This window comes from Lepidochelys olivacea, assembly GCF_965140295.1.
Source record: "Lepidochelys olivacea isolate rLepOli2 genome assembly, chromosome: 21".
NCBI lineage: Eukaryota > Metazoa > Chordata > Testudines > Cheloniidae > Lepidochelys > Lepidochelys olivacea.
Window position 1 is genome coordinate 11048555 of NC_140431.1, and position 16047 is coordinate 11064601.

The 16047-nt window shown below is 46.0% G+C and overlaps 1 protein-coding gene across 2 annotated transcripts in view; it reads left to right on the forward strand.

The window, feature by feature from the left end:
• Positions 1-2935: 2935 nt before the first annotated feature.
• SCUBE3 (signal peptide, CUB domain and EGF like domain containing 3) overlaps positions 2936-16047 on the forward strand; it is a 97479-nt gene continuing 84367 nt past the window's right edge. Inside the window, exon 1 of one of the 2 annotated variants that reach the window (XM_084611198.1) lies at positions 2936-3313. In XM_084611198.1, coding sequence (XP_084467324.1) covers positions 3229-3313 — 85 coding nt within the window. In that variant the 5' untranslated portion in view covers positions 2936-3228. The remainder of the gene's footprint in view (positions 3314-16047) is intronic. The other variant, XM_084611197.1, reaches the window with a different exon arrangement.

The following is a 16047-nucleotide window of genomic DNA, read 5'->3' on the forward strand; positions in this document are numbered from 1 at the left end:
ACAAGGAGTCCATCTAGTCAGGATCCTGGTTCCAACAGTGGCCACCACCAGCTGCTTCCAAGGAAGGGGTAAGAAACCCTAAAGGAGGCAGTGATAGGATAACCTGCTCTCGGTTATTTATTCCTCACCCTCAGTAGGCAGAGGTTGGCTTACACCCTGAAGCATGAGGGCTGAGGTCCCTCCCAAACCCCTTTTATTTATTTTTAGAATGTAAGTTTTAACTTTTTGGATAACTTTGTTAGCCATCTCAGTGGATAACATTCAGCTTTGGTTCCGATTGGATAGGGGACTAGACGGATTCCTGGATCTTCCAAGGGTTTGCTGGGTGATCTTGGGCAAGTCACTTCCTCTCTCTCTGCACCTCATTAGCTGTAAAATGTGGATGATAATACTGAGCTCCTTTGTAAAGTGTTTTGAGATCTCCAGATGAAAAGCACTAAGAACTAGCTATTATTACTAAGCTCTTGGCTGCAGTGGTATCTTGAGGCTAATCGTGCTTGTGTGAAAGATGTCTTTCCTTTTATTGGTCTGGAATGCAGGGATATTTGTTTAGCCAGCCAGCCCTGTTTCGGACAACTGATCTGATTTCAAAAGTGTTTTGCTCACAAAACGTGCCACAAAGTGTCTCCACCCTCACACACTGACTAAGCTGTCCCAAAACTGATGCTGTCCATTTCCTGCTAGGTTCAGGCAAGCTTCCCCTCCTTTCACTGCGCCTTGCACTCCATCTCTCCCTCCTGCCAGACGGTTACATGCCTGGCTGGTCCCATCCAGTTCAGCAGGATGACACAAGTGCATTGCTGAGTCTCTGTCATTTCTTTGGCAAGGATGGCAAAAACAGTTGCAAGTTTGCTCATGTCCTGCATCGCTGCTCCCTGGGTGGGGAGAAAGGGTGGCTGCTTCTAGCAGTGTGGTCTAGCGGCAAGAGCACTGCACTGGGATTTAGGACCTGATCTAGGTGTTTTGGCTTGACAGCTCCAAGCATTTAAAAATGATTAGACTGGCTTAAAAATCTGTGCTTTCACCGAAAAATGAAATGGGGCTTCTTTGTATTTCGCTGCTGGTTTGGGAGCTTTGTGGGTGATGTCTCAGGATTTTCTCTGCAACCAGGAGGGCTAGAAACTTACTTCAAAGAAAAGAAAAATGAAATTCTCCCAACATCATTTGTCTCTGAGGTTTAAGAAAGATGATAAATATCACGAGACTTGGACTAGAACGGTGAGAATTGGCAGCACTGGGGTTCTATTGGCAGCTCTGCTACCGACCTGCTGAGCGACCCTGGTGAAGTTTCTTCCTCTCAGTGTACCTCTTTTTTTCCCCCTCCCACCCTTTGTCTGTCGTGTCTGTTTATACTTTGGGGTAGGGACCGTCTCTTACCGTGCCTAAGTCACTAGGACCCTGATTTCATATGGAGTCTATCGACATGACTGTCCTGCAAATAGGTGTTAATAATGGGTGGCAGTGCGTGGGGATAAAGCCCTGAAAGGAAAGTCCTCCCCACTGAATGTCATTGAAAGCGCATTTCGTTTGGTGCAGAATGTCAGTGCTCAGAGCTTCTAGAGCACCTTTCATCTGGGGATCTCAAAGCACTTTACAAACAGGAACTAATTATCATTTCACAACCCCTTCCCCACCATCTCTGTGGGGGATTTACGATGACCCCTATTTTACTGATGGAGAAACTGAGGCACAGAGCGATTGAGCTGATTTGCCGACATTCACGCAGTGGAGTCTGCCTGACAGAGATAGGGACTGGGACCCTGGATTCGTGCCTCCCTGCTCTAAGCACTAGGTAGCACTGCCTCCCAAAACTGGGAACAGAACCCAGGGTTTTTCTTGCTCTAACATGGTTTCCTGGAGATGGGACTAGTCCTGGCTCCTACTCCCACACTTAGCCCACGCTTCCTCCCAGAAAATTGGCTCTTCAGAGGTATCTTGAATGATTCAGGGAGAAAGAGACCCTTGGGCTAAGATGGTTCACACACTATCCAGCGAAGGGGACAGGTCTCACCAGGGTAAGGCAAAGCCCCTGCCACCCATCTTAAATTCGTACACGAAGTGGTGGGGACTGGAACTGAGGAGAAGGGGGAAGCTGCTGAAATGCAGCAAAGATTCTAGATCATTTGCAGACTGATTCTTTTGCTATTTCTGATTCTCCCTCTCCCCACCTGCCCCTCCCCTACACCCACACACAGAGCAAAAAGAAGAGGGCATATTCTTTGATCTGGAGTTTCCATTGATCCACAGAGTGAGGGTGCATAACATGCTCTCTTGTCTTGAGACTGGGGACCAAAGAGGTGTGCTGCAGATCATGGGATCTGTAAACTGGTTTCTTTAATTCCCTTTTCTGAACACACTCTATTTCCCGCCCCCTCCCGCCCCATACACCTGCCCAACCCCCCTATTCCTCCTGAACATGGCAAAAAGGGATGTGGGGGGAGAGAGATTGCACAGTTCTTGTTTAGTCTCTAAGGTGCCACAAGTCCTCCTTTTCTTTTTGCGAATACAGACTAACACGGCTGCTACTCTGAAACCATTCTTGTTGGGTCTGGAGGTTGCATGGGAGTCTTGCATTGATCCATTGAATGCACATGGTCTCTTGCCTGACCTCCTTGCTCCCAGGGAAGCTGTCTCCATGGCTACTGGCCCTGCTCCCCCAGTGGCAGACTGTAAATTCCTGCAGGCAGAGCAGAGCCTGGGGATGAGGGGGTGTGTGTGTGTGTGTGGAATCAAAGAAGGAGTAGCCAAAGCCAAATAGAAAGAAAGGAAGAAAGGGCGTTGCTTGGATGGATCTCTCCTTTCCACTCCCCTTTCTCAGGTCCCCAGCTCTAGACCAAGGCTCCTTGTTTCCCCCTTTCATTGCTGCTGCTGCTGCTCCCTTGCAAAACTGGAATTGGCTGGGATGATTTAAAAAAAAAAAAAAAAAACACCAGAGGCAGCAGCCGGGAGAGCGATCAAGTCCACTTTCTTCAAACTGCCCTGGGTCTCCTTCTCTCACTCGCTTCTCTTTAGAATCAAGAGCCTCAAGCTGAACCCAGAGTAGCGTTTCCCATCATTTCAGTGCCTTTCCCTCCCCCAGTCTCTCACACAGCCAGAAGAGAGCTCCTTAAACTCTCCCCCCCACCACCACCTTTTTTTTGTTTCTTTCTTACATGTTTAGGCCGTTATTGAAAAGCATCAGAAAATTCCCCTCACCAACCATCCCCTGTCTTACACACACACACTGCAATGGGGGCTTTGCAGATTGCTGAATTTTGCATTCTCTTCTTTCTCCTCCACTCTGGAAACACGCTGGCAAATAAAGCCAGTCAAGGTAAGAAGAATCTTCCCTGCTCTAAGGTTTACTGTTCTGTCTGCATGCAGGCGACTTGTACCTTTCCTTTGGGTTTTTAATTTCGTCTGCCGTCTGAGAATTGAGCAGCATTAACAATAAATTGTGGAAATGTTTGCGAGGTTGATCACAGAATGATCCTGCTCTCTCTTTAGGTTTTAGCCCTTTAATGAATGCTGTGTTCATGTCTTAGGGACTGGTTTAGACTTTCTTTGAGAGGAGAGGGGGGGAAATATTGGGTGGGAAAAGTTTTTGTTGTTGTTTTGTGGCTTTGTTTTGTTTTTAGTCCTAGAATCAGAGGCAAAAGGGAGCTGTTTTCTTCAGTGTCTCTATCTGTAAAATGGGAAGAAGAATACCTACTCCCATGTGGGTTGGGAAGACTAATTATCTAATGGTTTTAGAGTTAACAAGTGATGTTTAGAAAGGCAAAAAAGAGTTGATGTTGGTAATGATGGAAGGTGTAAAGTGCATATTAATATTTATTTTTGTGTATATTCAAGTTTATTTAACCTTGTAAACATTTAGCTACTCCTATGATGATGGATGCTAGAGACAAACTTAAGGTAGATGATGTATACTGCTTTGACTGTGTGTGTGTGTGTGCCCACGCATGTGTGTGTATACACAACACACACCCGTCTTTATCTGCTTCAGGTTTTTCTATATCACCACTTCTATATTTACCTTTACTTATTTTATATACACGCATTTAGCTTTACGCGTGGTCTATCTGTATTTTAGGTGTTTTTTATAACACCTCTATATTTAGCTTAGATTTTTACACACACACACACACACACGGTCTGGCTAGCCAGATCTTCATTTTTTCTATAGTACCCCTATTGGTGTCAATCTCTGTTTTTTCTATACACTCACACACACACAAACACACACACACTCTCTCTCTGTATGTATGTATGTATACATCATTTACATAAATCTGTCACGGCTTTTTTTTATACCAGTATCTAAGCACCTATGGACATGTTGAGATTAAATAGTGTGTAGGAGAAATAATGGGGTCATTAGGGGATGTTTCTAAAGATCATTAATGATAGTCATATTTCAGGCATGGGTATTCTTCCCCCTCGTCCCCATCCCCTGCAAAGTTGGAAGGAATTTCAAGGCTATTGTCTTATCTCTTTAAAAGTGTTTTTAAAACAATAGAAGACTTTATGGGAGGACTGTCTGGGCAAACGCAAGTGGATATTTTCCAGGGTTTGGAAAGAGAAAGTCCAGCTTAATGTAAAGCTTTATTATTTAGGCTCAGAAAGGAATGTTTAGTTTTTTATCCCGCCTCAAATTATCTTTGGTGTATACATTGCTTTCATTTCTTATCATAATATTTATTTATTAAGGCCTTTTGGTTTCCAGTTCCATTTAAGCCTGGCCCAGAATTGCATTAAAATAGCAAAGTAAAATTCCATCCTGCAGAGACTTGACAGATCCCTTCAGGGGAAGAAAGAGGAGGGGTGGGGAGAGACAAAACATTGGGCTAGATTCTCAACTGGGGTAAATCCAAGGGTTTACCCCAGTTGATGATCTGTCCTCTCCCCATTTCAATTTCTGATCCAATGAGCTGATAAATTTAATTATTCTTGCAACTGTAGATTAGCAGGCAACTCTTATAATCAGTTAATTCGGTAGCATACAATAATAGCTTGTTCTCAGTGAGGATGTTTCCAGTGAATTGTGAGTGAAAAGTAGCTGTGAAAAAGTTTGAACTTGAGGGTAAGATCCTTCTATATCACTGGAAATACCTGAAGTCTTGAACTAAATGGTATGGAGAGAGGGAGAGACAGGGAAAAAGTTGAACTTGGAAAGCATGGAGTGTAAATTGCATATCACAGAGAAAAATGTATCCTCATTGAGAATCCAGTATCCGCTGGCTTTCAGAATGAACAAGTCACTGTAGGTCTCCGGGAAACTGACATTTAAAAATTAGTGTGGTTAAGGCATATTTTACCGGGAGGTTTTGGAAAATGATGGGCCGGATCCATGGCTGGTGTAAATCTATGAAGCTGTGCTGATTTACACCAGCTGAGGATGTGTCCTTGTATAAAATTATTTCCTCTTCTTCTTTTTTTTTTTTTTTAAAGGGCTCTTTAAAAATCTACTAACTTTGAAGCTTTTATCCTTCTAATGCTACCACCCAGGCAACTGCCTTGAAACCTGGAGGCAGTTCATCTCCGTGTTACGGGTTTGCCTGCATTTTAATAAACGACCTCCGCATTTGTAAGGCTTGCTGATTCATAACTTTGAATTATCTGTTGGAAGTTTAGTCTGAAAGAAAGGAACGGATTTAGTACAATCATCCTCCAGGCCTCACTTAAGAAGAGCCAGTGTCTGGAAGAGCTTTGGACCTCTGGGGAACTTGTCAGGTTAGTTTAGGCAGGGAAAGGGAGGGGAATTAATAGAAAACCAAATAATCTGGGTTTAATTAACAAATAGACAAAAGAAGATGCTGGCAAGCCAAGAATTATATATACCAAGTTGCTAGTAAGGTCTGTGTTCTTCCCATAAACCCATGGATAAACCAGTCAAAGAGTATATTTCATGATACTTTGGAAGCCAGAGCTAAATGGCAAGTCTCCTTTTGTACTGAAGAGCTGATAAATTCACCCATTCTTGTTTACTCCTTTGTGTACCTGTTAAACCATTTTACGATCTATAAGAGTGTGATGTGGAAGCCACCTGCTCTACTGCTGGGCTTCACTCTTGTAAATAAGCCACAAGTGCAAGCCAACCTCTAACTACTAGGGGTCAGGAGAATATAAGAATGGCCCTACTGGGTCAGACCAAGGTCCATCTAGTCCAGTACCCTGTCTTCCGACAGTGGCCAGTGCCAGGTGCTCCAGAGGGAATGAACAAAGCAGCGAATCATCAAGTGATCTATCCCGTTGCTCATTTCCAGCTTCTTTCTCCCAGGAAGTCTTTCCTCGGGAGCAAGTCATCCCATCACTGCCTCTTGCAGGGTGTCTTGCACCTTCCTCTGAAGCAGCTGGTTCCAGCCTCTCTGAGACGGAATTCTGAGCCAGATGTGGACCCAATGTTTGCTCCAGTCTGGCTGTTCCTCTGGTCCTAGGTAATCATGCATCTCCTTTAGATCCTTCCTTAAGTCATTGAGCTGCAGCCTCCACGTTTTCAGAAGCAATGCAGAATTGTATTTGCCCTTTGATGGGCAAAATTTAGAAAGAAAATAAGGCTGGTGGGGGTGTGGGTGTAAATATAGCATCTATCAAAGGATTCTGCTACTTAGTTCTTAATACCAGCTAGTGCAAAGTCTACTACAGACCCTGTGCCAAATACAGTAAAGCAAAATGAGGTTTAAAATCTCCTTTGTGTGTGTATGCACATGCATGCATGCACATGTGTGTTAAATAGAGACAACGCATAGCCTAAATAATTGTTAATCTACAAGTAGAAGCATTAATTAGCCTCTTTTCTTAAATATCTATAAAGACATAATACTTCCCTGGCTCCAGTTGCACTAGAAGGAACAGATCTTTCAGCTTCCCATCAAGAATCTTCCCTGTCTACCCAGAGGCATCAATCTCCAGTGTTATTATGAAGATGCTGATTGCAGATGGGTTTCTGGCGTAATGGGTTAGGTTCTCTTTTAATGGGAGTGCACCTGCAGGGCCCACAGCATGGGGAATTTTCAAGAATATAATTTATATGATTGCAGAGAAAAGACGCTCCCCTCCCATCTCAGTGTAACCTTTTCCCCTCACTCCTCCTCTTTCCTCTTCCCCCTGCTTATGCCCTGGAAAAGTCAGAGTATTAATATCACACTCCCCCCACCACCACGCTAAAATATGAGATATAAAACTGTAAACATTTCAACACGCAGCAATTCAAAGGAGGTCTTTGATTGAGGGTGTCTAACATGCCTGGACTTAGATTTTTTTTAAAAGGGGGGGTGAGGGGGAGGGAAGACTACTTTATTTGTAACTGACAACTGGAGTATAAATATCCAGACCCCTTGAATCTTCCCGTGCCAAGGTGCATTGCTGTCTCGGAAGGGTAGAGGATTTTTATTTATTTATTTTTCTGAGCAGAAAGTCACACTGGAGTAATCTATTTAGGAAAAAAATATGCGTGAATAACTTTACCCTTCACTTTCGAAACTGTAAGTCTCTAGAGAGGTGTTCGGAAAAGCTTGTGATGGTAAAGAAGGTTTGCTCTGTCTCACAATGTGAAACTAGTCCCAGTGTGCCATCCAGACTGACTTTTAGTTAAGGCCTTTTCCCTTCTGGAGATCACGTGATCGTCAGTTTCTAAACAGAAAACCTATATATTTTAAAAGGAAAGTTTGATTAGTTTAAAAAATCCACTATCCAAAGGGAAGGGACAGGGGACAGAAACAAAAACAAAAACAAAAACCCCATAACAAAAAACATTCCTATTTTCTTAAAGAATTAAGGGCTGGTGCACTTCAGAATAGTTGCATCTAAATGGATTTAAAATCAGTCCATTAAACTGGTGCAAAAACCTCCTGGTGTAGACTGAATTGGAAGTAGAAGTGGGTTTAAATTGACACAGCTTTTCCAATGCAGATCAGCCCACAGGGACTGAGTCTGATCTCCTGCGTGCTGGTGTGAAATTGGTGTGAAGGAGAGGACCCAAACAATGATCTTCATTTTCCATCCTCTCCAGAGCAGAGCAAATTATATAAAAAAGAGCTTGGGGGTGTTGTAACCTGTTAAAGAAACAAGCCTTATGGGGGAGAGAAGCACGAAAACCACAAAGAAATTTACGAAAGAAAGACCAGCTTGTAGTGAGGTGTTCGAGATTGCACAGCACGAACTGTGGGGCTAGGACGGCGCAGGGAACCATGGAGCCACGGGCTGATTATAAAAAGCCATGAGAGCTCGTCAGCAATAATACGCAAGAGTGAGCAAGGTGCAATGGCGTGAAAGACTCAGCACTGCCTCCTACCCGCACCACTGAGTGAGGGAGCCCAGGATTGGCCCTCACGTGGGTATTATGGGGGTCAGCTGATGGCCCACTTGAGATCAGACTGTAAAATTGTTGCCTTGTGGCCAGATTCAGCTCTGTTACATGGAATTATCAAGCCATAATGCTGTCAAAGCCACTCCGTAACTGAGAGCAGAATTTGCCCATTCGTTGTCACAGTTTCCCTCCAAGGAACATGAACGCAGAAGAAGTAGCAATGTACCATAAACACGGCATACAGGAGCTTTGCTGCCCCAATGTCCTCATTGAATAGTCTCTCTTCTTTATATAAGGGAGGGTGTTGTTGAGGAGGAAATATGGCTAGTGGATAGGACCCTGGACTAGGCTGCAGGAGACCTGGGTTCAAACCCAGCCTCAGCCTTCCGGTGCATCCTTGAGCAAGTCATTTCATCTCCCTTTGCTGATGGTAAAATGGGGGATGACGCCTCCCGGGGCTTTGTGAAAAGACAGTCCCTTGTTGATTGTGAGGTGCTAAAATGCTGTGGGGATGAGAGCCACATACTGCTGTGATGAGAAAGCTGCTTCTGCCCTGAGATTGGCTGACCACAGTGAATTCATCCTTCCTTCTGTGGCAGAGGCCAGGCGGTGGTGGAGAGCGGCCAGGGAGGAGAGGAGCACATGGCAGCATACGTGCTAGCCAGCAAAAGGTCTGGTTTTGCCCAATAAGTGGTTACCATTCCTAGTGCAGGTGTGAGAAATTCTGCCCTCCTGCTGCATAAAATAGTGCTCACGACAAGCCTGTTGTTCCTGTTCTCCGCTGGTGATTTCAGTGGGTACGTCTACACGGCAGCTTGGCTGATGGGTCCCAGCGTGGGTAGAAAGACGAGCAATCTGGTCACAGTGGCATGGGTGGGCAGGCCCACCTGATCTCCAGGGTCCATCCCTGAGTGGCTAGTTCATGCTGTTGTGACCACTCTGCTCTTTTTAATGCACTAGCTTGTGCAGAGCTAGCATGTCTGTCTGCCCACATTAGGAAGCACTCTTCCAGCTGCTGTGTAGACATACCCTGTGGAGTGACTCCTGATTTATGCCAGGGAAAGGGAAAGGGCGGTCGGGCCTAGAGCATCTCTGCTCTCTCACTCCCTTCCCCTAGTAGCATAACCAAGGATTTTGCCCTTAGAGATTGTGTCTGAGATTTTCATGGCCCTTTAATTTTAGTGGGAAGTGGGTGTCCAAACTGGATGGCTTTGGGAATCTCAGCCTAGCAACAAGGGTACTTTCAAAGCGGTGTGGCCCCTTCTGATTGGTATGGCAGGACGGTCTTGTGGGCAGAGCACAAGACTAGGAGTCAGGACGCCTGGGTTCTGCACTGACTTGCTGTTCAGCTGTAGGCAAATCATTCTTTGCCTCTCCATGCTTCGAGTTCCCCCATCTGTGAAATAGGGATAATACCCCCTCGGAGCGGGAAGGGAGAGGGGGCATGAAAGCCTGCATAGTGGTTTGAGCCATGGGCAAGGAAGGCTATCGCGAAGGCCACTGGCTTGTGGTCATCTGTTGGAAGTGCACATAAATGCCTGCTCCGTCCTGTGCCAGATTTTCAGAAGAGCTCAGAATGTTGGGTGCTGGTCACGTGACATCCTGGCTCCACGTGTCTACTTGAGTTGCCAAATGCTAGGCCTGGCTAACACTGGAAAGCCCTGGGGTAGTGTTTGAGATTTGAACTCTGAGTCTTTGACTGCACACGTCCACTGCCTGTGGGTGTCTCTACCCCTCTCTCTTAACTTTGTAAAAACACCCCCTCACCCCCACCCCCCGGCCTCTAGGGTTGCCAATTTTGTTTGGAGGTATTCCTGGAGGTTTCATCATGTGACATAATCTTTAATTCCTGGAGACTCCAGAACAATCCTGGAGGGATGACAAGCCTATTGCTCTCTCCCCAAAACCAAGACTCTGTAGAGAGTTGTCTGGGGAAGCGGAGAGCTCTGAGGCCTCCTGATAGACCATTCCACTACAAAGAGACTCAGCCAGCCGGCTTCTTTTAGAGATGCCTCCGGAGTACATTCTGAGCTTGTGAGGCCTGTTTCTGGAGGAAGGGGCCATGTGTTCAGGCCGTTTCATCATCTTCCAGATGAAGCAGCGCGTTGTCCTGTGACCAGACCTTTTAAGTGCAATACAAATTGCCCTCCCGAGTCCCTCTGCTCCCTGGCTGTGCTGTGAGCCAAACAAATGATTAATAAACTGCACCGCAGTGTCTGAGGTGGTTCTTAATACCCTGGTGAAAAGGGCTCCTGAAGTTATAAAGCTTAAATTTGGCATTAAGGCTGAGTGGAAACTTAATGAGGCTGCCAACAACTACACACACAAGTGTGCGCGCACACGCACACACAGAAAGGCTGTTAACTTTATTTTTATATAGTGTATATATATTTAATTTAAAAGAAAAATCTGAAGCTCTTCTAGAGAGATGAAAATTACAGGATTTTTGTTTGTATTGGAGCTGTTTTTGCTACCACCCCGGCTTTGCACATTGATTTGGGCTTTTAGCCTAGAGATAAAAACGTATTGGTGGGGTTTTTTTGTCTTAACACAAAAAAGGAGGAGGAGAAAGGACCCATAGCCAGGCTTTTTAAAAAAATAAATGAAATAAAGCTGGTAGCACAGATAATGTGACCTAGTGGATGGAGCACTGGACTGGGATTCAGGAGACCTGTGTTCTGTTCCTGGCTCTGCTACTAGCCTGCTGGGTGACCTTGGGCAAGTAACATGTCTCCGTGCCTCGTTTCCCCATCTGTAAAATAGGGATAATAATAGTGACCTCTTGTGCAAAGCACTTTGAGAGCTGATGATGAAAAGTGGCCACATAAGAGCTAGGTGTTATTATGTGTATATACAACACTTAGTGCAGTGGAACCCTGGAACATCTAGCACCACTGCAGTATAAACAGGGCGGAAGTGAGGGACCACTGGTTAGGGTATTAGCCTGGGGCGCTGGAGATCTGGATTCAGTCCTTGCTCTGCCACAGACTTTCTGCGTCCCCTTGGACAAGTCACTTAGGGTACGTCTACACAGGGATAAAAGTCCCATGGTGGGCCTGGGTCAGCTGACTCGATCTCATGGGGCTTGAAATCGCTGTGTAGATGTTTGGGCTTGGGCTGTAGCCCGAGCTCTGGCACCCTCCCCCATTGCCAGTTATTTAGGTGCCCAGATGGAAGCTGGGCTCTCTTGAAAATCCAGAACTTAGTGGAGACGCTGAGCCCTTCTGAAAATTCTGGCCTTGGTGTTTACACCTTTCATATCTTTGCAGACGTAAGACAGGGCAGTGCTGGTTTTGATTTTGCCTACAGTTGGCTGCATTTCCTTTGCTAACCAGATAACTGATCCTTGCGCTCCTGTTCCTTAGAAAGAAAAGGAGGACTTGTGGCACCTTAGAGACTAACCAATTTATTAGAGCATAAGCTTTCGTGAGCTACAGCTCACTTCCTCAGATGCATATCGTGGAAACTGCCTTAGGAATTCCTTAGGAATGCCACACATCCTTGGATCTGCCAGCGTGGTCCTATGGCTGTCTTACCTTCCTGCTCCTGTATGAAGAGCCAGCAGACGCTCTAGCTTGCTAGGTAGCTTAGGTATTTACAGGGCCCCCATTAATGCAGTTTCTGAGTGCCTTGCAATTTCTAATGTAGTTTTCCTTGTGGCAGGCCTAGAAGCTATTGTCCTCACTGTGCAGATGAGGAATTGAGGCACAGAGACATATAGCTAGATTTTTAAAAGTATTTCGGTGCCTAAAGGTGAAGATAAACGCCTAGGTGCCTAACTCCCTTTGAAAATCCCACTCGGCACCTGTCTATCTGTACCTTTGGGTGCCTAAAGACCTCTAGAAATTTGGCCCTCAGTGACATGTCCAAAGTCTTTGATGGAGCAGGGAATTGAGCCCAGGTCTCCCAAGTCTCAGGTTAGCACCCAAATCACTTAGACGATCACTTCTCAGTTGGCAGTGCAGAGGGCGATGGGTCCAGACAGCAACCCATAGCCATGAGCTCACTCTGTAGACTCCCCTTGCTATCTACACTCGGAGCAGCAGGAAGCCTTCTGGGGAGTCAGCGGGGCTATGAGGGAGAGGGGAATTCCCAAAGGGTAAAAAACAAGATGGGGTAGGAGAGGACAGTCAGAGTGAAAGTGATGGGGGAGAGCAGAAATGGTTAGGGGAAAGGAGAGAGAGTGGCAGCTGTGCCATGGGGCTGTGGGAACACCCAGGTGCTGGCTCATTGCAATGAGGGGGCTCCAGCTGACAGAGGTTGCGGCTGTCAGCATGAAGAGGAGCTGGAAGGGAGAAGGAGTGGGCTGTGGCTCAAGAGATGTGAGTGTGCAGGGGCTTCCCCCTCCCCCCAGGTTTCTCATTGTATTTATTTTTGCATTTGCCTTGGTGGTTTGAGGCTGTTTTGCTCCAGGAACCCCTGTCCTTGGTGTTCGTTTTTGTTTCTGACCAGCGGCCTCCCCGCCAGGGCCATGTCTCTGCTCCTTTGGGTGGGTGCAGAGGCCCTGAGGGTGATCGAATGTGGGGGCTGTCCCCATGGCTAGGGAGCAACCCAAATAACTTCACCCTCAGCTTTTCCTTCTGCTTCTCCACCCCCACCTCCCCGTTCTCCTCCTGAGTGACTCACAAAATTCCATGTGGGGCAGGCCGTGCCCTAGGCAGGTGCTGTGGTTGCCGCTTCCCAGAACCCTTTGCTGCTGCTGAGAATCCACTAGCACCTGGCCACGTGAAAGAGGAGGGAGAGACAGTGAAGAAGAAATTGTATCCTTACCCTCAGGTACCCAAATGCTTCCCCCCCCCCAATGTGACACCAGCCTTGGACCCATCCCACTGTGGGCCCGGTAGTGACAATTGTTAATAATTTAGTCCTTGGTCAAGATCAGTGTAGGCACGAGCACTACCCAGAGGGAGCTGCTGGCAGGATATTCTCCATGAGTGCCCGTGGGATTCACTGTCCACATGTTGGTCCAAAATACCCTGTGTGTCTCAACCTGCTGGTAAGCTGCAAAGTCAGCCATGTTCAGCAGGCGTTTGAGGGGGTCTGAGGGTGGGGGGGGGGTGTCTGTCTCTCAGGAATTTGCAGGGCGGTTGAGGGTTTTGAGCTGGTCTCTGAGACGTTGCAGTGACCGTGGATGGGAGGAGAATATGCTGATGTGATTTTTTTTTTTTTGCATTGGATTTTTAATTTCTGTGCCCAGAGCCTGGCATAGGCAGTGCCCGTGTTTTCCTTGCTATCAAAATAAGGCCTGGTGTATGCTTAAAAGTTAGGTCAGCACCGCTCTGGCACTCTCTGTGTGTTGTGGCTATGCCGATCTAACCCCCGGTGTAGGTGTATCTCAGTGCACCTAGCCACCACTGCTTGGAGAGGTGGATTACCTCTGGCAACGGAAGACCCCTTTCTCTTGCTAGAGGAAGTGTCTACATGACGGTGCTGCAGTGGCATACCTACTGCACCCATAGTGTAGACGTGGCCTAAGTGAAGGGTGAATTGTCTTGCAGCATGGGCTGAGCCAGCGTCCGGATGAGTTGCTGTGTTCTGATTGTCTAGAATCGTCTGGGAATGGTCACACAGTGAAAGTTTGTGTCGCTGTTTTACCCAGCACCTGAATTCATCCTAATGTGGCTGATAAGTCTGGCTTTGCCTGGAGACGGAGCTGCGCAGAAGAGCGTGAGGCTGCTAGGAAGAGCTCCTCTGGGAACGGCACCGTATAGTCTCTCTCCTCTCCTGTTCACTAATTCTTGGTGCCTCCATTTTTGGATGGATTTTTGAATTCATCTGGAGGTGTCGCAGCTCAGCCCCATTGCAGATCAGACCCATAGGGTCTCCAGCTGGGTTCCCATAATTATTGCCCACTTCTAATCATTTAGGTTGAAGTAGGTAGCCGTGACTCTACACAAGGACAAATGACACCAGCCACTTCAACCCCAAAATGTTGAAATCCTTCCCCATGCTCCTAACTATGAGCCCTACTCATGGTCCAGGACCCCATTGTGCTGTATAAACTGAACAAATGTCAAATGTACGCTGGCTAGCTGCGGTGCTAGCTGTGTCAGGAAAGGATATTGCACACAGGAACTTCCTTCACCCAGAATGCCAGAAAAACCCTAAGTCTGAGGCTGGATTTGAAAGCGGAGACTAAGAGGACTTTCTTTCATCAAGGGGAAGCATCACATAGGTTGTGTCCTACATTTGAGAGAGAGAGAGAGAGAGGATTTTACAAAAGCAAATATGAACAGAAACATCAATGGGATGTTGAAAACATTCTGCTCAGCTGGTCTAATAATCAAAACCCTCCTGCCTTCCAAAGTGCTTGTCGTGCCTAGAACTTGTCAAAATTTTTCAACTGAAATTTTTTTCCTGCAGAAAAACGGGGTTGCATTGAAAACAAGTTTTTTTCCATGGGAAAAGGGGTTTTTTTTGGTGAGAAATTTTGAAAGGAAGTTAACTAAAAATGTTTGTTTCAAACTGAAACTTTTGCTTCATTTTGGTTTTCAAAAAAAAAAAAAACAATTTTTCAGGAGTTTTATGTTCTGCAATATGGGATTTTTAGTGGGAAGGGAGGTTTCCTTTGCCAGTGAATGAGTTGTATCGAGGAATTTGGGTGCGATGTATGTATGTTATTTTGTTTTCCCACATATAGTAACGTCTCAAAATTTCTCCAACTTTGGAAAAGTTACAAAATGGCAAAGTTTTCATTTATCCTTTTTGCCAATGTGTATCTTGACCAAAGTTGGAGATGTTTTGAAAAGCTACAGAATGCAAAAAATAAATAAAAAAGATCAGGGAGGAAAACCTTGGCGTTGTTCATTAAGTTGGATTCACTGGCAAAAAAAGAAAAAAATGACAAGAAAGCGAGGGAGCCCAAAGATGTGGTATTTTGAACATCTTCACTTTTCAAAAACCACATTGAAAATTTCCCACAAAATTATCGAAAAATTTCAAATGCAAAATTTTGAATGAAAATTTTTTGTTTGGAAATGTTCTTAGGAAAGAGAGAGGTTTTTTGACCAGCTTTAATTGAGCCTGTGCCCAGAAATCAGGATGTGAAACAGACTAATATCAGAAAGCAAAATGGTCTAGAACAGCGTTTTTCTCAAACCGGGGTCTGAGGACCCCTGGCTGTCCGTCGGGGTACTCCAGCGGGTCTGCGGGCCCTGATGATCAATCTCTCCCCTTCCTCCGGACGGGGCACACTCGGGGGAGGAGGTGGAAAGAGGCAGGGGTCGAGCGGGGACGGGAAGAGGTGGGGCCTTGTGAGAACGGGTGGAGTGGGGGCGGGGCCTGGGGCTGAGCAGGTGGTTTTGGGGTCTGTGGAAATTTTTAAATCAAAATGGGGGGTCCTCGGGTTGCTAAAGTTTGAGAACTGCTGGTCTAGAGGGTCTCATTGTCCCCGCTGAGTGAAAATGAAGCAGAGTAAATATCAAAAGAGTAAATTAAATATTTAGAATTTTCAAAGCTAATGTGATTTTATTATCAGCACAGGTTAAGAAGCGTCTTGCCTAGAAAACTGTTAAGTAGCGCATCTGGGGACTGCTCCCGGATGCCTGCCTGTGTCCTAATTCCCATTCTGACTCCGATTCCCTCAGTGACTGTCCGCAAGTTACTTATGCCAAAACTTTCAAGCCCTGGTACCTAAAATTAGGCTCCTAAATCCAGATGTAGGTGCCTATGCATAAATGGCCTCATTTCCAGAAGTGCTGAGAACCCACAAATCCAAGTGAAGTCAATGGAAACTGATGTTGGTCAGCGCCTCTGAAAAT